A 25,860-nucleotide genomic window follows, 5' to 3' on the forward strand; every position below is an offset into this window, starting at 1 on the left:
TTCTGCGCTGCGGAATGGAAAGTCCGCTTACGCAAGCGCCGTACTTATTCACCTGACTGCCGCTGTCAGAGCAGTCAGCCAGCCAGCCCACCTGACAGTCGCAATTGCAAGTGCAAACGTTATTCTCTACATTACACACACGCCCGTGCGTTCGCTGCAGTCTCGAGAGTCTATCGACGTCCATGCGCCATCACCATCCACCGTTATATAGTGGTGTGCATCGGCGCTGGTTATCATCAATGCGCGCTTCAATGCCGCCAATTAAAAAAACGCCATTCAAATTTGTCGTCGTCGTCGTCGTCACCGCAACAACAAATACAACAACTGCAATAATAATAATAATTACAATTGTGTGTAGAAAGTAAACGGAAAAGCTGTGAAGAGGCGAGCAAATACAAAATCAGCCGCTTCGCTCAACCAAGTGCGCTTTTTGTTTTTGTAAATGCAAATACACACCTATGAGATTGTTCGAGTGTACGTGTGCGCGCTTTTGTAAATTAAATTTAAGTGCATAAATTGTTTTCTTGCGCTGTTGTTGTGTATTTTTCGTTTTTTTTCTGTTTTTCTTCGTTTTGTTGTTTAAAATGCATACACGCATCCGTGCACCATCTTTGCCGGCACTTTGCTCTGTGCATACACCGCCCTCCACCCCCTGCACGCCGCCCATCTACGGTAGTGTGGGCAATTTTGCCAACTTTGGCAACTCTAGCTCTAGCACAGCGCTGCATTCGCCGTTGTCGGCGTCGTCGCTCTCGCTATCGCCTAAATTCCCAGCGAATTATGTCAGAAGCGAAAAGGTAAGTGATATCGTGCGGATAAAATAAGAACAAAAAATTACAACAAATAAAATATAGTAAAAAAAAGTAAACAAAAAAATATAATATATGAAATAGATAACTCAAAAAAAAATATATATACATTTTTCTTTTATTTTGAAAAAGTTGGTTTCAAATGGCCTACAAAAGCCAAGACAAGATAAAAGCTATAAGCGACAAGAACAAAATAAAAATTCGCAAATTGCGTAGAATACTTTGGACGTGAATATAATAGACAATTTTCTTATCTATAATCTCCAGTTCTTTTCTGCGTATCACAACACAATATTTTTTTTTGTCTATTTTCTAGATTTTTTAACAACTTCTTTTATTTTTATTTATTTATTTCTAATTTCATTTATTTTTTTTTTGTTCTTGTATCTTTTTTGTATATATTTTTTTAAATTTTTATCTATTTGTTTCTTATTTCATTAATTATTATTATTATTTTTATAATCTCGCAACAAAGTTGCTGCGAGAGTATAATAGTTTTGTTCACATAACGGTTATTTGTAACACCTAAAACTAGACGAGTTAAATATAGAGTCATATATACCAAAGTGATCAGGGTGACAAGTAGATTTGAAATCCGGATGTCTTTCCGTCCGTCCGTCTGTGCAAGCTGTAACTTGAGTAAAAATTAAGATATCGAAAATGGGCGAAATCGGAACACTGCCACGCCCACAAAATGGCGAAAACCGAAAATACACAAAGTGCCATAACTAAGCCATAAATAAAGCTATAGAAATAAAATTTGGTATGAAGTATCGCACTATGAAGGGGCATATTTGGATGTAATATTTTTGGGGAGGTGGGCGTGGCCCCGCCCCCAAATAGGTTTTTTGTACATATCTCGGAAACCAATAGAGCTATATAAACCAAGCTTTCTGCAGTCGTTTTTTAGCCACTTCTTAATACAGTCCAAAAATGAAAGAAATCGGATAATAACCACGTCCACCTCCCATACAAAGGTTAGGTTACTAAAAGTGGGTTACCTCACTATCGAAAAACGTCAGAAACACTAAATTTCACATAAGAAATGGCAGTTGGAAGCTGCACTCAGATTTTTTTACAAAATGGAAAATGGGCGTGGCGTCACCCACGTATGGGTCAAAAACCATATCTCAGGAACTACTTGACCGATTTCAATGAAACTTGGTTTGTCTTAGTTTCCTTACATCCCAATGATATGTTGTGAAAATAGGCCAAATCGCTTCTCAACCACGCCTATTTCCTATATACCAGAACTTTGAAGACTATCTGAATCGTTCACTTTACAATATATAAAGTAAGCACTAGTGAAGATATCGGTGCAGAACTTTGCACAAATACTATGTTTATAGTGTGGCAGCCCATTCTAAAAATCGCCGAAATCGGACCATAGGCTTTCAAGGCCCCATATATCGAACATGAGGACCTCTGTGCTTCTAACCTAATATTAGGATTTCCAACTTTCAATGGACTTTATACAATTAATATGACGAATATGTGGGTCAAATTGTGTCTTATATAATATAAATAAAATTAAATAAATAAATTGCGAGAGTATAAAATGTTCGGTTACACCCGAACTTAGCCCTTCCTTACTTGTTTTAATTAATTTAAATTTTTATTTCTCAAATTTGTTAATATTTTTTTTATTTATTTATTTTTTATTTTTATTATTATTATTATTATTATTTTTTTTTTATACAATTACGTATTGTTTTATAGTTTTTATAATGCCTAGACTCTATGATACCTTAAGTCTCCCTTTTAGTTGTTCTAGTTCTAGTGATGTTTTTTTAACAATTTAGCACTTGAAAAGTATTCTTTCGGTTTATCATATATTTTTGTCAAATCATATTTTATTTATAACTGATGATGACCATTGAACGATTGTCAAGTGTATTGAAATTATCTGGCATACATTTACCAGATAACTTTTGTGGTCAAGTGGTCAAGAAGATTTTAGCGCTTATTGAGATAATATTTTTGAACATGTACTCCCTACTAGAATAAGACTATAATGCTCTGCCAATAGAATTAGTACAGACGATAAACGGTTTCTTTTTCGTTAGATCATAGAACGTGCTCACTGTGTTTTCCATTTGTTTCCTTTGAGTTATGACACTTGATTTGATTCACAAAATTTCAAGGTTAGATTAATCGATGCTGAGGATATTTTATAAATTAATTTATACATTGACCTCAAGTATCGTTTAAAAGATTTGATGAGGATATTATCATTATAAAAAATAAAAAAAACGACGGCTTGAAAGGGCTTTCTGTATACTTTGGAAAGTTTTTTTTTTGACTGACAGCGCTTTTCGTAAAATGTTGTTGAAGACAAAGACCTTGTTAGAGAAGTTTAGAGTTCAATAGATTGAAGCATGAAATCAACTGAATTTTTTCAGCATAGTGGTTCTATGAAATTTATTTTTTGAACAATTATTATAAAAAATATTAAAGTTTAGCACGATTTGGTAATACGATTAATCTGAGAGTAGGTCGAAAGTATGGATAAGGCATAGTATAGCGTTGTCCCAAACCGAATAAAATGTTTTTAAACCATACCAGAAGGTTCCTACGTTAAATATGAAGACTATTTTGATTATTCTCTGTGTGAAAAACGATTTTCAAATCAATCTTCAGTCTTGTGGCTGAATTCGGTTATTGAAACTTCTAAATCGTCTTATGTGTCTCGTTCTCGACAGTGTATGCCCTTTAAAAACTCAAATGCCTTGTGACGTTTTACTTATATTCCTCAGATCTATCTTAAGACTATTTCGCACGAAATAATCGTGAAATCATCAACAAAATTAGAAGGTGTAATCGATAATTGCAGCAAAGAGAAGAGGGGCAAACTCGCCAAATACGAGTAATCACTAACGAAGCAAACGCGCTAACTAACAGTGATAATTCTACTTTGCCAAAGCGATTTGCAGCTACAGAAGAATTAGTTGAAAAGTTCAAGGTGAATTCATTAGAATTGGAATTGCAGTTTCACACGCAAATTTCATAATTTCCACGAGCTGTGCTCGTTGGCCGTCCGTCCGTGCGTCCGTCCGCGTCGCAATGCAATACCCAAGCGAAATCTCTTATTCACCAGCAATGGTTAGAGCATTAATGATTTTATTTGCTTTAAACATACATATTTTATGCTTCCATTCTCATGGCAAACATTTGTGTGGCATGGTGCAAGCTAGTCGTACGCTGTTGCAATTAGCAACACCACCTTTCCATTTTCAATTTTCTCATGGAATTCCGCAACATAAGTGAGCATTTAGCATTTAACTATTTATGAATATACTAAGCATGCACAGCTATGTACACTTGTGTGCGAAATGTTTGCGGCGGTGGAGGTGGCGGCGGCCCTATGTTGCAAGTTGGTTGGCATGCATGTCTGCCGTGCTTAGAAGTACAGCAATAATTTGATTGCAACAACAATGCAAATTTCTGGGTGGGACACTGACTGGTTGCAGCACATGCACTGACTCGCTGTCTGCCAGCGCTGTGTCTGCGTCTGCTTTTTAGAGCAGAAACAAATTTCATTTGCAAATCTTTCGCCAATTTTTTTTTTTGGTTTTTTTTACTTAAAACATTTTTGGCCTGGCTTTGCTCTTGTTGAACGCCAAAATAGAAAAAAAAGATTTTTTGAAAAATTGGAAGAGGCTTCAACGTCGCTAGCTGCCTAATCGGCTTTAAGTTGGCTCTTCTTCGCTTGTTTTATTTTTTTATTTTTTTACTTTTGTTCTGCCATATATTTGTGTGCATATATGCATATTTTTCGACTCCCCCATTGGTATGCAGATGTTGCACGCGTCTGCCTGCCTTCGTTCTCTGCTTTCTTGCTGCAATTTTTCTGCATGCATGCAAGTTTTCCCAAATATGTACGTGTGTGAGTGTACTGGTATAATCTTGCGTACATATATCTTTTTTTCAAGTCGAATGGTTAGAATAATTGCTTGCATGCACCGGCTGTTGTAAGCGCACAGTGGGTGGGGAGTGTTAAAATATTGTTAAAAAAATTTTAAAATATAAAAACTCACAAAAAAAATTTAATAATAATTTAAAATTTAATTTTTTTTTTAATTTACTTAAAATATAAAATTTATTTTTTTTTTCATTATTTTAATTAAATTATTTTTTTTTTCATTAAACAAATAATTTTTAAGAAAATAAAAAATTCAAGACTTTTAACATATCAGATATACATTTGTTCAGTTTTTTTATTTATTAATTCTTTTTCTTCAGTTTTTATTAAAAATAATAATTTAAATTTTTTTAAATATAATTTTTTTAATTATTTTTATTTTACTTTTTTTTAATTAGAAATTATAATTTTGTAAAATAAAAAATATTTCTTTTAATTATAATTTTTATAAAAAATAATTTTTTTTATTTTGTAAAAATTACACTTTTTGCAAAAAATTATTTTGAAATTAATTTTTATATTTTTTTCTTTAATTTTTTCCAATATGAATAATATATTCAATAATAAATTTAAAAAATAAATCATGGAAAAAAAACATGTTTACATTTTCACCACCTCCACCCCACTGTGCAATGCCACCCCAGCCAAAATGTGTTGCATTAATCAAAGTTGGCGCTTTGCCGAGCGCTGGAATTTTCTGTTGCTTGTTATGCGCGTCTGACATGCGCTGCATTTTCGCTGCGCCCAACAACAATTATCACTGTCTCAGACGCGCCACGCGGCAAGCACTCCACCACCACTACGCCCAAACAATGCGCTCCTTTCAAGTATAGAGCTAATTGTTATGGCATAAATCTTTGCAGCGGCCCACAGCGGCACACTGCTTCCTCTGCCACAAAAGTGAGCTGCACTTTTACCGCAATTCCTGCTCTACAAACATACACACAACTACATAAATATAAAGGCAAGCACATATGCTTGGCTTCATTAAAACCCCCGGCTAATTTAGTTTTCCTGGCATTTCTTTGCCAATTTGACAGCGCCATGTGAAAATTGTGTGCAATTTTGGTTTTTGTTGTATTCACTTGACTTGCGCGTAATGAAAATGAAAGGAAAAAATGCATCATTGCAATTTCCCTTTTCACATGTGAAGCAATTGCTACTTCCTCGCGCCCCTCCACCTCACTTCCTCACCCACATACGCATACTGATGGCTGCTGTGGTGTTCAGCGTTAATTTTGCGCTGTCTTGGTGAGGTGAAGAGTGAGGTAGGTAGTGGAGGAGAGGGAGCAGCCTGCATACTTTGGCATAAAATGTGAATATATTTGCTCTGAAGATTGCCATCAGTTGCCAAACGCTTGAGTGACTATCTTCCTGGCTCGAATGCTTGCCATTATTAGTCGGCTGTGCCGCTTTTCCTCCCACTCTTTTGCGCTCCCACCGCGCTTTGTGGCGCCCCACTCAGTCAGTCATTCAGCGGTTGTGGTCCCATAAAATTATTTTCATTAACTGTTAATTTGCATTATTTGGCTTTGCCGCCGACAAGCGTGTGCATTTTTTGCCCACAATTGCATTGCTGGCATTGTTGCTGTTGTTTTTTCGAAAACTTTTGCAATTTGCAATTCCGAGTTGCAGTTGTTGTTGTTGTTGTCAAAATCAGCGTAATTCCATTCCTTTCATTTGCCATTAAAATTGCGTATTGCACCATGGCGTCTTCTGCGACTGCTTCTTCTTCTTCGCCTTTACTTTTCAACTTTTGCCATTTTCATTTCCTTATCACATCTCTGTAAGCCTTTCGTCGGGCCGCTTGGCATGTCGAATTAGCACCGTTAACTTTTTTATTATTATTGTTGTTTTTTTTATTGCTTTTGTTGTGGTTGTTGTGTTGGCTGATTGTCTATGACATCATGTCTCCCTAAACCGTTTTCGCATTTATGTGGTTACGCTCTAATGCCAGCGATTAACATGTTATCAGTTGGGTTGCTTTGCCTCTCTCCGCCACCTGCCGCGTTACTTCCTTTACTCTCACCACACTGTTGGTTAGCGCACCACTGCACACCCTACACCCACTCTCTAACTCGCCTAACCAACCAACTTTGCATAGTTTTACTAATAGTTTCGCATACGATTCGCCTTCGTTCGTTCATTATGTTTTATGATTTTCACAGTTGCTTACATGTTTCAGTTGTTGTTGTTGTTACTATGTTTTTAATTTTTTATCGTAATGAGATCGTGTTTTCTTCTTTTCACTTTTGATTTTCAATTTATTGCCTTTGTGTAGTTGTATATTGTATTATTCATGAAAGTAATAGCCGTACAAATAGTTAAGCAAGCGATTTGCTTTGCAGTTGTAGGCATACATTCATACATAACCGTAAATTTGTAAACATGAGATTTCGATTTGATAAGTTGCTTCTTTAAGACACTTACATGATTATGTAGCTAAAAGACTGAAGCTCAAAGTTGTATAAATTTCATTTAAGAGAGAATTATGAATACTTTAATAATAACTGGGTCTCTGGTTGATCTCTAGTTGGACTCTGGTTGGACCTCTCTCGAAATTTTGAAGAACTCTGTGTGATCGTAGATACCAGATATCTCCAAGCATTGTAGCAAGTAGCGAATCGAACAGTCAACTGGTATAAATCAAATATTACGGTATAATTAATTAGAGAAGGCATTAAATGAGATTTTACCATTTTTTTATATTGTATAATTATCCGAAGAGCTCAAGCGAGTAATGAATAAAGGACGAATGAAAAGTTATTTTCTAAAAAATGAAGCAACAGTTCTTTACTGATGCTGGACAACTCTGTGGCGCTCCAGCGAAAAATCTTCATTGTAGTCGGTGAACAAAGTCAAGATGATGAAGGGAACCATTGTTATTGAAATGTATAATTATTCTTGAACTATTCCAACACTCTCTCGACCCTTACCACGCATGACGCATATCATGTTGTGGACTAGACTTAGGAATCAAATGTTTCAATGAGGTTCTTGTAACGTTTAGACCGTAGTTTTCAAGCATTCATTTTAATTTTTGTAAGGCAAGTCCATTGTACCTGCTTATAGCACCATTATTCTCCATAACAATCCCTATTTAAAAAGAGCATCTCTGAAAACAAAGAGTTTTTGGCGAAGCCATCCAAGTTTTAAATCATACATTTTCCGTAAACAGACTAACAGCCCTATTCTGTGCACTTGACAAAATATCAAACAAGTTTAAAATTTTTTCAGATTTTTATCAAGTAAAAACTTTTTTGGTATTCTGAGATAATTTTGATAAAATAAAAAGCTTCAGTACGCATAGCTTTTCCCCACACGGGTGGGAAACAAAATACTGTAAACAGAAACAGCTGATTCTGTCCAATTATATTCGAATTTAATTGAAAAATTGATTTGAATTATTTTTTAACGTAAGTTTTCAAATACATTTCAATATTTGTTTCAAAATAGTTAATAATTTAACTTCAATTTCACAATAAATCCATTGCTTTTGGTCTATACTTTTCTTAGTGTGCGCAAATATTCCATGCTCCGAAGCTGGCACTATTTTTCATGCAAAAGGCCGTTATTTGGATGAGTGTTTGTTTTAACCAAGCCTTCTTCAGTGTGGCTTCGTTGATAAGTTTGGTTTATGATTGACCAAAGAGTTATCAGCCTATCAATCCGATTATTATGTCGAGATATCGACTGAAGCCTTTCAGACCTGATGCAATGTATTTAGTTTGGTTTCACAACTCCATAGAGTAAATGGATGTAAAATAGATGACAGGGTTATATCTAACCAAAGAGGGAGTGCCGCGCGTAAATAAAGTTGATGGATAATCAAATGGCAGAGCCTATATATTCACTTTTCCATCCCAGATCCTCCATAGCCTTTTGCTCCCCCGCAAAGCCGTAGAATACTTCATAATATTTAAAACTGTTTGGAATGCAATTTTGATTTAGTTGGTTGTTATGTTTAGCTTCAGAAAAGTTCCTTGGAGACTACGAAATCTAAACTTTGTTCTTTGTTGGCAAAAATTTGCTAAGCTGTAATCGCATGCAATATATAGGAAACAATTTCGTCAATGTTACTCTCATTGTCCTCAGTTTTTTATACAAAAAACGGAAAAATAAACTTCTTAATATATTATAAAAACGGCTCAATAATGTTCATATTTTTCCTCTTTGCATAAAACTAACGACAAAAGTAAAATATCTCCATTGCAACAAATTCACTTTCTCAGCTATCCACAGCGAGATATTTTATTTGTCAAGAGCATTTTACTTCTTAACAACTTATAAAGAAAAGAGCTTTTTATTTTAGACACAGAATACCAAATGCTTGATAAATTTCAATTTTTTACAAATTAGAAATTTGTTGAATTTGTAAAGTGCACAGAATAGGGCTGTAAATATTCAAACTGTTGACGAAAAACATTTTTGGAGAACCTAAAGTGCTGCTACTATTTAGACTAGACCCCCACGGGTTTCGTACTCCAAAGACATCAGAGAAAGTTAACACTCAGATTGGACTTATATCATAGGTCGATCTGAAACTGGGAGTAACATAAAAAGATCACAATTGCTTCCTTGAAGGTTCCACCTCAGAAGCCTATAGTGCTTGCTAGACTGAGTTCGTGATTAATACCTCTCAATAATGAATATGTAAATAAAATATATTCGAAACATATTTAACAGATTATTTACAAATTATAAATTACCGTTATTTTACATGAAAACAATCATAATTTCATGTAATCCGTGTCTGCTGAGAAAGTCTATATGACTCAATACTGATTCGTTTCGAAGAAAGTGTGATAATTGTCTTTTAATAAGCTTACTCTGCTTTATATTTAATGTCTTCTTTCATTAAACAGTTATGTCACACTTTCCGACACGAGTGCAGTAAGTAGACATAAGATTTTTCCCAAGTGACGCATCAAAAAACGAAAGTCAAATTTCTTCAAAATTTAAAGCGTTTTTTTACCATACACCCAATCAAGCATAACTTCAACTAGTGTCAAGTGTAGCGGATCATTCACTTGCATAACTGTTTCGGCTCTTCCACATGCATTTGCCTTCAGACACAGCATTTTCGAAATTTCCCTTCCACAAATCAAACGAAAATCAATTACCCAATCTCTTTGCATGCCACACAATGATTTGTTGTTTACTTTTGTTGTGCACCATTTGTGGTTGTTGTGCGCCACTTATTGTTGCTGTTGTTGCCAACGATCGCTGCATTAATCAACTCCCACTGAGTTATGCTATTTATACCAGTATTAAGTCAGCACTAACTGACAGCATAGCGACATTATGCCATCGTCACCTTCATGTGCTGCAGTAGCATCAGTGCTGGCAATGCACCAAAGCTGTGGCAATTACCAGCAGCAGCGCTTAATTAGTGACAGCGCAATCAGCGTTTTTGGTCGCGGCTCATTGCTTCCGCGCTGATTTCGGTTGCAGTGATAATTGTGCGAGATTTTTTGGATTTTAGTTTGAATGTGGTGGAGTTAGAGATGTGCGAGGAACACAAATACCTTGTAATCGATTTTTAATTTTTTTGTTGAAAATTTTAAAAATTTCCAAAAATTAATATTATTAAAAATAATGATTAAACTTTTCATTAAAAAAAAATAAAATAAAATTTCAAATAAAAATAAACAAATAAATAAATTTTTATTTATTTATCGATAAATTACGTATATGTTATTTTATCGATTTTTTTTATATATGTAAATTAATTTTAAAAAGTTTACAAATTGTTGTCTCAAACCACACCAATACTTCCAAAACATTTGGTACACTCATTGCTGTCCAACATTTCACCAATTTATTTTTATCGAAAATCGCACTTACCTTGTCATCGCTAACTAACTAACTCACAAACGTGGCATAATAAATTAAATAAGCTACCAGAGCTCACGAATTTCACAAAAACAATAAATTATACGGATACAACACTTGCAGGCAACAACAACAATAACAACACCAACAAAATAATAGCAATTTTCCACAGCAGCCAGACGTTTTCGATTTCTTTTGTCGACTATTTTTGTTTTTGCGATTTTTTTTCTCTTCATATTTTTTTCTCTACATTATTTTGTTGTAGCGTGGAAAACTGTCGCAACTCCGCGAAAGGAAACTGAACTGCCTTGGTTGTACAAATGAAATGGAAAGGAAATTGCTGCAACTTTCCATTAAAAAATGTTTGCTGTGCTGCCAGCTAGTTAGAAAAATAAATAAATTCAAAAAAAATTAAATTTATATCCTGCCCGTGAAAGCTTGACAGCTGCGAGGTGTTGCCGGCAGCTGTACCTGTCTGCAAGCCCGTAAAAACCGTGGCAAATTGAGTAATCGAGCGTTGCATTGCTGCTATAAAGCAACAAAATAAAATAATTTTTCTTAATAAGTAAAAATGTTTTAAACGCCAACAAAGTGAGCTTTCATTAAACGGCAATTGCCGCCAATTTCATTATAAGCCGCGGCGAGATTACCAAATAATTACATACTTATCTATATTGAATTGGTTTTCATTAGCCTCGCTTTTCCAGCTTTGGTTAAAAATTTTGATTTCACTGCAACAATTTATTGCCAATTTCATGCGAATTTTCACTCGACAACAAATCGATTCCTTGCCACTTTCGCAATCACCGACCGCCGCTCCCCACAACCGCCGCTCTATAAAATGCCACAAAAATTTCCTTCCGCTTCGGGCCGCAAATGTCGTTATTGCAATTTTCAAAATTTCAAATATGCCGTTACATTGTGTGTGTGTGCGACATATTTTTATCTGCAACTTGCAAAAATCAAATTGTATCACATCAATTTGGCCGAAAGTGCAAAATGTTGTTGGCCTTTCAAGTTGCTGGTGTCGTTCGGTGCTTGAGTTTTGTTATTGTAACATAGTTGATATTTTATGTCAGTTTCTTGAGATTGGTATTGCAGTTGCTCTTATTGCACTTACAGTGTGTATCTTGAGATACATTTCATTGAAAATTTGTCTTTTATTAAAATTGTTTTTGAAAACTTCAATTTATACTCGAGAAGACCCCACAAATTGATTGTACATACGTTGAACATTTAAAGTGAACTTAAAGTATGACACGGTTTCCATTAATCTATATCATCAATTCAGGGTTCCCTATTAGTGCTTACAGCATCTGAAATTTTATCTCTTTGTGGTTTTTATTAGACAACGGAGCTAATTTTATAAAATTTCGAATATATCTGTCGTCATGTAATTCCTCTCAAGCATTGAACTAAGCAGTGACTAATTTTGTACAGAAGAAAGTATCCCAATATTCCATTCTCCCTTTCGAAATCATTCACTATAGCAATGTATGGTCGGAGTCAAGGTTTAGCAGACCGTTTAAAATTTTCTATATTGAGATTATAGGTTATACAATTTTGGTTCTATATTTTTTTATTCAGAGATAAAAGTTTCGACGAAAATCTTACTTAGTGAGTGGAGGTTCCAATAATTCCCATATGAAAACTTATAATTTATTCATATAAATCCGACTTCAGCAATTCTTTCAGAGATTGAGACAGATTGAGAGATATAAATATAGAGATAGATAAAGATTGATAGATATAGGGGTAGAGAAAGAGACATATTGAGAGATATAAAGATAGAGATAGATACAGATTGATAGATATATAGGGATAGAGAGAGACAAATTTATAGAGATAGAGATAGAGATAGAGGGATAGAAAGAGAGACAGATTGATAGATATATAGGGATAGAGAGAGACAATTTTATAGAGATAGAGATAGAGGGATAGAAAGAGACAGCTATATGACCGTTTATCGTAGATTTGTGAATGAATAATCGTCGAACGGTTTGTAATAAAAGGAAGAATATAAGAGAGCGCTAACTCTTGAACATAGGAGACGTTTCTATTTGAATTAGACGAATTCATATTCGAAATTAGTGGGTATATAGAAGGTTTCTGCCAACTGAAATTTGAATTAAAACTACAAATACGAATTATTTGACATTTAATGTGCTAAAAACCAAGAAGAATAAGCACTTCCTGGATCGGACGACCACTTCCGTATATAAAATCGTCTTGAATATAATTATATAGCCAATGAAAACTCTTATTATTGCTGATTAGCTTACTAGCAGTAGATGAATATTAAAGATTCTCAAATATTGTACTTCCACAATTTTCTAAATCTCTTTTTTTTTCAAAATTGAAACACTGTGCCGCATAATCTATTGCCGCTCAAGCATTACTGATGCCCCACAGATTATTTATCGCACACTCGTTGAGTGAGTGTGTGTGGCTCTGCACTGTATGTTCGGCATTTGAATGAAATTTTACTTTTATCACATTTCTTTTTTTTCCAATTCAATTTCCAAAATGACATATTGGCGTTAACGAATTTGTTTTCCATTTAACTTTCTGCAACTAAGCAGTGCGACGTTTCAACTGGAGGCGTTATTACAGTTGTTGTTATTGCTCTGGTTGTTATTGTTGTTGTTGCATATCGATAATGGCTTCATAGACATAACAAGTTTATATATAAATCGTGCATGACTGGGAGCAGCGACATGAAGTTATAACAATAATAATAACAATAACAAAAAAATAGACAAATAACAAAAACAACTACAAATATCACTTAATATATAACGGTTTCATGTTTTCCATTACTTCAGTTACTTAAATTGTTGTTTTTTTTGTATCTATACACTTTCGTTTGTTTGTTTGTATGTATGTGCCTGATACATCTAACTGTCAATTTAAAAAGCGACTTGTTGAGTGGCAAATAACGGTACAAATCAAAACTCTCAAGTGCGCGATGCAACATCGTTGAAAATTGTCGAAATTTATGCAGTTGAGTAAATATGAAGGCAGCAGCAGCGGCTGCTTAAGTAACCGCAACATCAAAAACAACAACAACATTGTGCCACACCGAAAGTGAGCGCAATCGATTGGGCGCATTCAATCGCCTCAATCAACACTAACGACAGCCATTTAATTTATGGTTGCAAGTCGTGCAGCAGCGCGTCGTCGTCGTCAAGTTGTGTCGAGTGATATTTCCAGGGCATAAGTTTTTGAAATTAAAAAGTGTAATAATGAAAAAAAAGAAATATATTTTTTTATATTTTTTTATTTCCTCTCGTAGCTCTACTTAAGAGAATAAAATGAAATCAATAAAAACCGAAAATGTCACTGTCAGTTAGCCAGCCGTACCCACAAAATGAAAAATCGTATGCAACACCGAAAAAATCGCCTGCTACACCTTCAATCACTGCACCAACAACACAATTTATTATTATGTAGGTTACTCATACGTCTTGGCTTTTGTCGCCAGCGTTGTGTGTCCGCATTCATTAAATCAAACTGCCAAAGTATTTTTCTACACAATTTACCAATTTTGTGGCATGAAACGGCATGCAATGCCACACCACGCTGCATGCATTTCGCGCTACACCCACCAACGCGCGCTTGTGCCACAACTCGATCTCTTGGCCGCTGCTGCCAATGCACTTCACCCTCAAAAGCTATAAAAAGACCGTTCAAACGGTGGCACTCTACAATTGCCACAGCATCGCGCGGCAGCATACATTGTCTGACTTTGCATCTGCATGCTTCCTATATGGTGCGGTTGAGTGCTGGTCGGTGACTTCTACTGTTTTGCAGCGACTTTTATGCATTTCTTAGCTGACTAGGTAGCTGATTGGCCAAGACTCTATTTTGCTCTAGTCTGCATGCTTGCGTGTATTTTCTATTTTTTCTTTTTGTTGACTCTTATTATTCTACTATTGCTTTATCTTGCTGAACTGAACAGCGAGCTATTGTAAGCGCCACACAGTGACCTATGGAAAATGTTGGTAATTTGTTTGAAGCTTCAACAATCTGAAATGATCTCAAAATTTTGTACGCTTCTTGCTCTAGAAAATTTAATTATTCTTTGGAATTTAAAAAATTTGCCCATAAAGCTGATCGTCTAAAAAGATCTCAGTACAGAGAAAAGATTTCAGAATGTTTGAGATCACCGATTATTCAAATAGAGACTCATAACTTTTGGTCGTACTCGATTTTTTTTTAAATTCGCTGTTCCAACAAGTTTTATTCCTTCTTCTAAAAATATTTCTTTGAAAATATCTGAGAAATTTTTTGAAAAAAAAAAAAACAGATCGCCATGATCATCACAAAATATTTTTGTTGTAATTTAGAGTTCTTATCTATAAATGAACAGATATTCTTAACAAATATAAAAGTCTAAGAAGAAAAAAATGTGTCTTGAATGAACTCTAAAACGTAGTTTTTATAAAATAATAATCCTGATTGATCATCCGATGATCTGTTTCTAGGCTAGTCGGGGCTCTGTATCAAAAACGGATCCTGATTTTTATCTGGCCAAGAGCGGTCAAATTGTCCACATTACGCTCTATCTTTCTCTTTTCTGCCCCTACAACAAGAACAACATTTACTGAAGATCGCAAAACCGATCAAAAGACAATTTCTTTTATGGAGCTTCGCTCTATCTTTTAATATTTAGATTAGGTTTAGTGGTTGTCTATGGACGCAGTTGTGCTTTTGGAAGCCTCATTCTGATTATTAAGATTTTAGTAAGTTCATACTCTATTTCCCTGGTACTAAAATTAAAAAAAAACCTGTTATGAATTCTTTTGAAAGATTTTATATTAATTTAATCAAGAAAAAGCATTAATTCCTCATCTTAAAAAAGCTCACTATTTGCTTTATGTATACTCATTAATTTATCTGCAAAGCCAGCAATCTCTTCACCACTGTGCACTATAAAAACCTTTTTATATTTGCTTTACTGCCACCGCTGGACTTACCGTTGCTCCCGATAATCGCCTTACCTTCATCCCGCCACAGCAACCAACGCCACCAACTGCTTTATCTCAATTCATTTTAAATGTATCTCATGGCAAGCGCTGCGTCGGCTGTGGCTTTCCCGCTGTGCCTTGTGCCTTGTGCTGCAACATGCCATTCACTTGGCCTTCATTGTCCGCCTGGCGAGCAGCTTTTCCTTTTTCCCGCAGCGCTGCCGCATTTGCATTTCTGCTCCTTTTTCACGTTGATTTTTTTTCGAGAAAGCTGTTTGTGTCCGTGCTGTTTTTGAGTTTTTTTTTTTTGTTGTCGACCAGCGGAAAGTGAAGAAAATGCCAGGAAAAAATTTCAATAACTCGAAGACTTTCCTTTTACTTTCGATTTTGCCGCTTTTCGCCGGGATTTTTTGTTTTTTTTTGACAAATTTTTTTAAGATTTTTCATTGTAATTTTTTTTATATTTTTTCATTGTTATTTTTTAAGATTTTCTTTTCACTCAACGGCCAATAGCTTCACTGGTTTCACTATAATAGTCAACCTTTAGCGGCGCGTTTCTTTTAGTTTACGCCCACAATTACTGCAGTTGGCCGAAAGAGGAACAAATTAGGAAACAACTTTGGCGTATAAATTTTCAAATAACTGCATAAACTCTGTTGCGGGTGTATGCCTGTACAATGGTCGTCAGTTCGCGTCGAAAATCTCAGTATTTATGAACGTCGGTTGTGCAGAGTTCGCTGGCTCTGCGACCCGGCGGCCATTCTTGTCGCTGTCGCTTTCGTTTTGCCACAAAATTTGCATTTTACGGTCATTCGTGCATTGAAAGCACACACTCGGCGACGAACATATGCATATCTCTGGTATTGGAGCACTACGCTGACAAGGTGAACTCCCTGGTGGCACTATTAAGTATTTACCGTTACGGCCATGTAGTGCTCAGTGCGAGTACTTATCTCTTGCAGACAGTCAGGAAAGTGAAATTTGCCTCTTCGTATACTTCAAAGGAATCCAGCAAAAGTTAAGTTTAGATACTTCAAAGCGAAAAGCTGCTGCTTAGTTACAGTTACATGCAAGTGCTTGCTTTTGATTTACGGTATTTATTTTTAGACACATGTGTCTTCCTTTGCTGATATATTATATGTATGTACTCTTTGCACTTTTCCACTAAAATCCTCGAGTTATTTTCGTTGAAAATTCGTATATTTTCAGCTTGGCTTGGTTGATTTTTGTTTATAGTCGCTTCTTAGTTACTTTTGAAATATGCTTTTGGCAAATATTTGATTTTTGAAATGTATAAAGCCTTTACATGTAAATTGTCAAAGAAGAAATGCACTCTGTCTATGCAACCCAGACGCAAATGGGTTACAAACGTCAAATCCTCAATTTGTTGCTAGAAATCTAGTTGGAGATGGTTTAAAGCTTGTTGGAATTATGATATATGATTCAGAATAGGAACAAAACATGTTACAGAAGCTCTGACCTTGTTGTGAACTCCAAATCAGTATAATATTAATGATATCTTCTTATTAATTAGTACAAATATTTTCTTACAGGGATCATGCATTCTTAGGATCATAATTAGATCACAGATGTCAATTATTAGCAGAGATATAGAACATCTACAAAGTTCAGGGAAGCAGAATTCAGCAAGAATGTATCTTGGCTTTCAAGAATGTAGAGTCATCTGAAAATAATTTGAGATCACAATGACTTCTCTTCTAGTTGTCAGTACTTTTTTCTCAAAATTTGCTTTTTATATCATATATTTTCCTGCTATTAGACAACTTAGAGGCAATACAAAGCTTTTACTAGAGCTTTTATTTTTTTTTAACACATTTTTGTAAAGTTTACTGGAGTTTTCTTTTCGAAAACCTTGATGTTCATTGAGAAACTTGACTACAGCTAGAATTTTAAGTATATAAAGACCACTTAATTAAAAAATTAAAAAGTTTGGAAAAAAAGCTTTGAAAGCTTTCGATCGAAAATACCTTTCCGACGCATATAAAATTGTATAATTTAGAACACCTTATGAAAGAAACTCATTTCATTACAAAAATACACTTTAGACCAAAAACGCACTATCAACTATATATAAAAAATTCTAAACTCGAAACAACTGTCAAATAATGAACTCTGACCTTAGTGCCAATTCTAGCTGAAAGTCAAAAAGTAATGCAGGAAAATATTGCAACACAACTTCGCGAAACAATTTCCTTCCTATTTCCTCATTCTTAAACCTAAACCTGATGTCTCTGTTACGATATGAGACGGTGCCATTGGCCTAGCTTTCGACACAGCAATTAACATTGACCTTAACGCAAAGCAACGTCGGTCAGTTATACCCACTGCTTTACACATGTACGAAAACTACTACAAAAACAACAAATAAAAAACAATAATAATGTTGTAATAAACACAAAAACAATTGTCACCCGCGAAAAGGTGACAAAACGACAATAATAATAATAATTAGAAGACGGCATGCTATTTGAAGACAATAGTGGAATTGGAGAAGACAAGAGAGGGAGAAGAAGAAGTGTTAAAGTGAGGTTTGTGCTAATAATTAGCGGGAGTACGGTCAAATAGGCAATTTGACAGTGACAAAGTTGAATTGTGTAATATTCGCGAAAGAATATGAATGAATGCGGAGGCAATGAGAGAGAGACCGCAGGCATTAATAACGAGTATCCACGCAAGTAATGCGGTTCTTATACATTTTTTTACGCTCTTCTTTTTTGTTTTTGTTTGCTTTAGTTTTGATTTATTGTTGTTGCTTTTTGTTTTCTTATGAAGTGCTAAGTGCCATGCTTACTTCATTCATATGTACACACGTACCTATTTGTATGTCTGTAGGTGTATCCGCAAACTTGCTTTTTTTTAATGGTGCCGTTTGTTTTGTCTATTTTATTGCTGTAGCTGTCATTTGCTGTCCGTTGTTGCTGCTGGTGACTGACCCCCATTTAATGTGACAACTGTTGCATTGCATTGCTTACTGACTGACCACTCACTCCATCAGTTATAGTTGACAGTTACTTAACGTGCTTGTGTTTGCTTTCATTTGTTTTTGTTGTTATTTCTGTTACAGTTTTATAACGCATTTCATTTACTTTTGTTGTTGTATATACTGTTTTCATACCTGCTTTTAACCAACATATGAATGGCAGACTGAATTGAAAACATGTAATGCATGTAAAATATGAAAAATCCCACTCGTTGTGACTTGTTACTTGCTACTCTCCACTAAAAACAATCATGAAATAACAGTTAGTGCTGGTCACCAAAAAGTGATTCAATAGTGGGTAAATTTAGTCGTATACACTCCAAATTAGTGAAAAGTGCGCGCTGAAATAGTCAATGAACCGCAATGGTAGTATTAGTACAATAAATTACAGTGGTGGGCATATAAATATTGACACTTCATTGATACACACACTTATTTAGATTCTCAATCGCTTTTTTAAACTGATAATAGTCGACTCAATTCTTTGTTTGAATTTTAAGCAATAAATGAATAAAATAAAATTAAGAATAAATAAAATAAAAATAAGTATAAATAAAAAATATCGACGTGTGTTCAAAAAATAACGGGAATTTCCCAAAAAATATCGAAAAATTCCAAAGTATATTGCTAAAATTTTTTGCCTGTAGCAACTGCTAAGGTTAGACATGTTTTTATGGTTTTTGCGATTTTTGTGTGTTAAAAGCTCATACTTCGTGGGTTGTTCGTGAATTTTTGCTCACAAAAAATGCCTATAACGACGATGCACTAACATTCATATTCGCCAAACATGGCTCCTATTCCTATTTCTGAAAATAAAGAGAGCCTTTAAGGGCCGTTGTTTTCAAGCATAGATGAAATCACTGAATGAGCCGAAATTTATATTAAAAATCGAGTTTGAGAAGTGTTTCGACGGTTGGAAGAATGCTAAATGCATAATAAAAATTTTATTTAATGTTTTTCATAAAAGAAAAATTCCCGTTATTTTTTTAACATACCTTCATAAACCTCCAACTAACCAGAATAAGAATGAAAAATGAATTTTAATATATTTTTAGTGTTTGACAGTTGAACGTTATCACTGAAATTTCGAAAATATCGTATCATTTTTTGCAATTCTTATTCATATGGACACCGCTGTAATTTTTCAAATGTGGAAATTAATAAAAATATTTCTTATTAGTTTGAATTACTTCAGAATAAGAATTTTAAAATATTTTTACGCATTAAATTTCATATTTTCCGAATATTTTTTAAAGCACTGTACAAATAAAGAAGATAGCAAAAATGATATATCAAAGACTGCAATCATTGAAATATATGTATGTATTATGAAAAAAACAGAATGCTCGCATAAGAAACATCTGGAAATAGTTTAAATAGAACATGACATATGAAGAGTTGTTTTCCTCCCTGACAACTGCATGTAAGAATGACACCAGTGTGTTTTAAACCGCTACACATTTCATCATCGTTCTCTAGTGACATGTAAGTGCTTGAGTACAAGCAACTTGTCAACATATAGTTCTTATATTTCCTCACTTCTGTGTTATTCTTCATTCCGAGTGTAACAACTTCTTTCACACACATGCGGATTACAACATATTTTCTCATATTGTCACACAAGCAGTGTACCTGTCTTTACGAAACGCCCAAAATCAGTTATTAGCGATTTTGGGCAACACTTTACCGTTGTTTGCGCCACTATTTTGGCGTTACGAAAATTCCAACGCGACACCAAAAAATTTGCATAAGTCCAAATGTGCGGCGACGACATGCGAACCGGAAAAACGTGACCAGTTTTACGCATTCAGAATTTTATAAAATATTACTATAAGTTTTTTTTCGACATTCAAAAGTCGAATTTGCATATAAGTAATATATTAGGCTTTTAGAAAAAAAAATTAAAGTTGAAAAATATTTTTATAAAAAACTATAAATAAATATAAAAACAAATATTAATATTATTTTGATTATTTTTCTATGCTTACGCTTAACCCACCCAAAAGTCATGCCGGTCTTGAAGGTCGCTAACGAGAGACAACCATTCATAATTTATGTTTTCGCCTTTTATTTTAGTTGTGCGCTTTATTATTTTGCTCTTTAAGCTTATTAACATTTTTAATTTATCATTTTTCACTTGATTAGGCATTTGCACTATTTATATTTTTTATTTATTTATATATTTGTCGTTATTTCAAATACTCGTAGTAACCACATTCTTCCGAGAAGAATTCGTTAATATTTTACTTGGCACTCATATCTCTATATACCTATGTATGGACTTATGTATCCAACTGTATCTAAGCTAAGTGGCAGCTCGTTTTATATGAGCATAAAGTTTTTATGCTACTCACAATTCGTGACTGCCTTCAAGGACGTGACCGTCCTCCCACCGGCTAATGAAGTCAAGCTAAATGAAATGCATGTGTATTTGAGATGTTGGAACTTATACACATATGGAGTATATGTAAATACTCGTGTAAAAAGTTTAGTTTTACTATGCTCCTCTCCAAATTTGAATATGTTGGAAATTGTGTTTGTTGCCTCACTGAACTTGTTGAAGTGAACTTTTACTGTTCGTAAGTTGTATTAACTGAGTTGATTTCAACGGAATTTACGCTAGTTTATCTTGGTGGCAAAGCGAGAAATTAACGCATAAATTTGTGATATTGAATTAGCTGGATATTTATTTAGTTATCTATGAAATCATCATAAGTAATTAAGATCTTTAGTGGGACAGTTAGTAAAGTAATAATTGGTCGAGGTTAGAGCAATTGCCATATACATATTTTCATAAATTTATGTTGGGTAATCACATTATAATTACTAAGATTACATTCGATCGGAAAGGCTTTAACTAGTTATCCTTAACAATAAAATCAGTTATAAATAAGTTTGAAGAAGGGATTTAGGGGGAAGGGGATGCTAGTCGGATTATTTTAAAACGTGTTAGATTTGTGATATAGGCTTCAGAGTAGGAATAAAAAAGTAAAAGAAAACCTGACAAGATTGTGAACTACAAATCATTAATATTATTCTTATTAAATATTACAAATATTGTCTTGCAGAGATCATTCATTCATAGGATCATAGGTTTCAGATGTCGAATAGTAGTAGAGATATAGAGCGATAAGATTCGAGATCTTTATTCGAACAGCTATTCATTTTAGGAAGCAGAATTCAGCAAGAATGCATATTGTCTTTCATGAATATAGAACCGTCTAAAACTAATTTGAGATAACAATAATTTCTCTTTCACTTTTAAATACTTTTTCTCTCGAATATTGCTTATACAGTATGTCAAACAAATGTTCCATAAGTCCATTACCATAATATGAGAAAGTTCAAGTAATACTTTCATGGTTAAAGAAATCGTATTCTAAGGTTACTAAATTTAGAACAATGCTTTAAAGTCACTCACAAAAAAGGTAAAAGGGAGTTTCTTATAGATCACTTTGTTCGAGTTTTGTTTATCCGAATATGCTTATACATTTCTAATGGCATTAAGCAACATTGAGACTTCTCCGAACTGTTTCAAACGATGCTTCAGGCAGGGCGACGCGTTTTCATGTGATTTGTTACACTAAGCAATTAATATCCTTGTTCCACTGCGATCTCAGCCTTATAGCATTTTTACACAGCCCAATTAATTGATCAATCAAAATGTTATTGAGAAACCTTTCTTGCCTTTTGCACTGCCGGCTACTCGATAACCGATCAGCTGTTATACATTTTTGTTTTTTCTTTTCATAAGAAGTTGGTAAGTTTCATCAGCTGATTGATATTTTTAACAGCGACATCTACAGTAGCTTTTTTTCAAAATTTCTGCAGACGAAGAACGTATATATTATATAATTACCTTTGTCTCAGAGGTGCATTTGATTTTCAAGTCGATTAAAATTCAATTTAAAAATTAATGTAGATTTTTATTTTGTAAGGTAAATCGATCATAATACGCGTTTTAATCGAGCAGAGGCCGGTTAATTGATCAATTAGCTGCTGTGTAAAAAGGCTCTAAGTCACATGTATTGTAGCCAAAATTTTGAGCTGCTCTGGGTCGATTATTTGTTTTTCTAATACATAACCTTATTTTCTGGGCATAAAATCTTCTTCTTTAATCTTTCATTATTTAATAATAAATTTTTTTATTCCTTGCAACCAGTATCTCCCTATTTATGGTATATACGCCACTATAACATTTACTATACTCGAATAAAATTAAATAATTTATGCACCAGTTGAAAATAGTAAAATCAATTTAGTGCTTGGAATGTACATAAATTTACATATAACCATAAATCAGCCTACTATACGATGGGATATGTAGTAGGCAACCCACAATATACCTATGTAGACTTCTAAATTTGTACATATGTATATAAATAAACAAAGCCTCATTTTTAGTCTAGATTTTTAACAGGTTTACGTGATTTTTTGTGATTTCGAATTTTATTTACCTACATTCAAATTAATGCGACGGTTATTTATGCCAAAAATGTCTACCTACAAGTACAAGATTACGAGTGTTCTGACAAGCAGTTAAGAATTATGTACAAAACCAAAAAATAAAATGTGAGAAATCCAGTTTCAAGCACATTGGTTGTGCAAGAACGATGTTCACAGAGTTGTATACATTTTTTGATTTAATTTTTTTTGTAATATATTTTTTATTGAGCTCCACGTTCTTTTCATTTTTTCCATTTCAACGAGCAATTTAAATAGTTTACCAGCGCCGTAGCTGTTGCCATCAACACCATTTTAACGTTGTTTGGCGGCATCTTTTGTACTCTTGAAACTTGTCAAATATTTGACAGTTCTATGCACAGCATTGTTGTTGTGGCGTAATTTTCATTTTTTGGAGTTTCAGTTATTAACATTCCTGGACCATAAATGGCATGTAATAGTTTTGTATTTACACATAAATAAGATTTATATAATCACAGTTTCGAGTGTGCATTTCAAAGTGTTTGATTTAAGAAGTTGTCTGCCGGAATTGGTTTAACCATTTCGTGGGCGATGACCAAATTGTTGTATTTCTAACAAATAAAGAAAAAAAAAACAATTTGAAGGCATACATTTATTTTATTTGTAATTAAATATTTAAATATATAACAAAAAAAAAAAATCAAAAATAATATTAAATATATTTTTTAGCAATATGGCAACACTATATGAGAAATTTCATGAAAATCCAGCGTCATTTTCCACACAATTTACTTATTATTATTAATATTATTATTATTATTAATTCAAAGTTCTAATTTCCCTGCCGCTACCTCCATTTTATTGCCATAAACTCTAGTTCTTCTCCAACAATAACATCTCATTTGCTATTCATAAACCGCTCACCATGCGAAAAGTATGTAATTTTGCAATGCTTATTAAGTTCGTTTAACAATTCTGCACACGTTTTTGTATTTTCTACACTTTTTGGCACAGAATTGGCTAAAACTGTCAATGCCTTATCGTGTTCTCGCTGATTAATGGCCTCCACTGTGTCCACTTAAATGCAAAGGTAAACAATCTGCGCAAATACTAGGCGTTGAATGGTAGTAGCTGCGCCTCCTTTACCAACTACTACTTGCTTCGTGCCTTCTACTTGGGCATTAAATTGTAAATTTACTAATGGCATTACACTCATATTTCTTATTTACGTGAGAAAATTTCTTTCTGCACTGGGAAATTTAAAAATAAATCGTAATACTGTGGAAAGATATTGACTGTTTTTTTTTTGTATTTAGTTGACCACAGTAGGATCAACTTTAGTATTGAATCAAAAAGATGAAAGCAATACAATCTCATGGAACAGACTTTTCGCGATTATACTTTCGGGAATTATAATTTATATATATATATATATAAATAGTCGAGCTTTTGAAAACGAAAGTGAAAAAAAAATAACGAAATAATTCCGAAAAATTGTAATACCTAAATTTCAGGACTATGTAGAATTCAGTATAAAGATGAAAAATCTGAATTTTCTATAATAGCTGGTTATAAATTGTTTTGTAAATGAGCGTATAGAATATTGCATAGATTCATCTCTTAAATAAAATATTATAATAAAATAAAAATTTATAATAAAATTCCGAAAAATTCCAATCCCGAAATTTCGGGATTATAAAATATTTTATTATTATCTCAAAATTTCAACATCTAACTACACCAAACTTGTTTATAAAAATTAAAAAAAAAAATAAAATAATCCCGAAAAATTCCGAACCCGAATTTGTGAAATTTCGCGTTGTTGGTTTTGAGAAATTAAAAAAAAATTAAGTAATCGCGAAAAATCCCTGTACCACATTTTCAGAATTTCGGCATTATTTTCAATTTTAATATAAATCGAAATTTTCTAAATTTCCAGGTATTAAAGCCGATTATTATATTTATATGTTACTGTTATAATAAGCCATAAAATAATATTTTCAACTAATTTGTTCCTTTTCTTTCATTTCAGGTATGTACCTCCTTTATTGATTGAACTTGTCATACAGTTCCAAAACATACAAGCAAGTACTTTACTATATACAATTCGTTAAATTCACCATCATTCAATTCATCATCGAGGCCTTACAATTATTAAATACAAAAATATTAATTCAATTCTTTATATGACATGTCAAGTATTCCATATAGTATATTGGGAATGTATCTACATACCTCTATACTCTCCTTACCTTGTACCTGCTGCTGTTTTTTTTTCTTCATTAGTTTCTTTACTTATTTGTCCAACACTTAGTCAATTAAGAACCCAACACACTTCATGCGGCCGCTGCAGTCACTTCTCTTAAGTGTATTTAATTAAATAATTATCAAGAACAATAATATTTTGCAATGCCAATGTTGGCATTGATACTTTTGTATTATTTTTTCCAAGCTCAGATATACGCAGAAGTCGGACATGTACTTGAGACGACTTTTATTTGTGTATTCATTCCATTTGCAAGAATTTCGCCTACACGGCGTCTTTATGCAAATATTTCTGAGCACATATTTTTGCACTAATTTATTTTATTGTCATTTTATTGTTTGCATTGGTTAAGTGTCAAGAATTAGTTTCTATATAGTTTAGTTGATCACTTTTTAACTAAAGGTTTGTGCGGTTCCAGCGATTTACACCCCATATTTGGTAGAGTCTTCGTTTAAGATGACTTCAGATATTATTATGCCCTAATTTTATGACAATTGTTAGTGTTTTATGGAAATATATTCCTCATAATGCTTCTAACCCGTCACAATCTACAGAGCTCTCTCAATAATCCAAATTTGGAGTCTCAAAACTTTTCAGACCTGGTGAAAGCAAGATTTTTATATTGACATTCT

General features: G+C 33.7%; 1 protein-coding gene across 1 annotated transcript in view; it reads left to right on the plus strand.

Annotated features, from left to right (window-relative positions):
* The first annotated feature begins 322 nt into the window (after positions 1-322).
* The window catches only part of LOC105215248 (uncharacterized), an 88,104-nt gene continuing 62,566 nt past the window's right edge, over positions 323-25,860 (plus strand). The window contains exon 1 of the mRNA XM_054226501.1: positions 323-797. Coding sequence (XP_054082476.1) covers positions 585-797 — 213 coding nt within the window. The 5' untranslated portion in view covers positions 323-584. The remainder of the gene's footprint in view (positions 798-25,860) is intronic.

Source organism: Zeugodacus cucurbitae, chromosome 3 (genome assembly GCF_028554725.1).
Source record: "Zeugodacus cucurbitae isolate PBARC_wt_2022May chromosome 3, idZeuCucr1.2, whole genome shotgun sequence".
In the NCBI taxonomy this organism is placed as follows: domain Eukaryota; kingdom Metazoa; phylum Arthropoda; class Insecta; order Diptera; family Tephritidae; genus Zeugodacus; species Zeugodacus cucurbitae.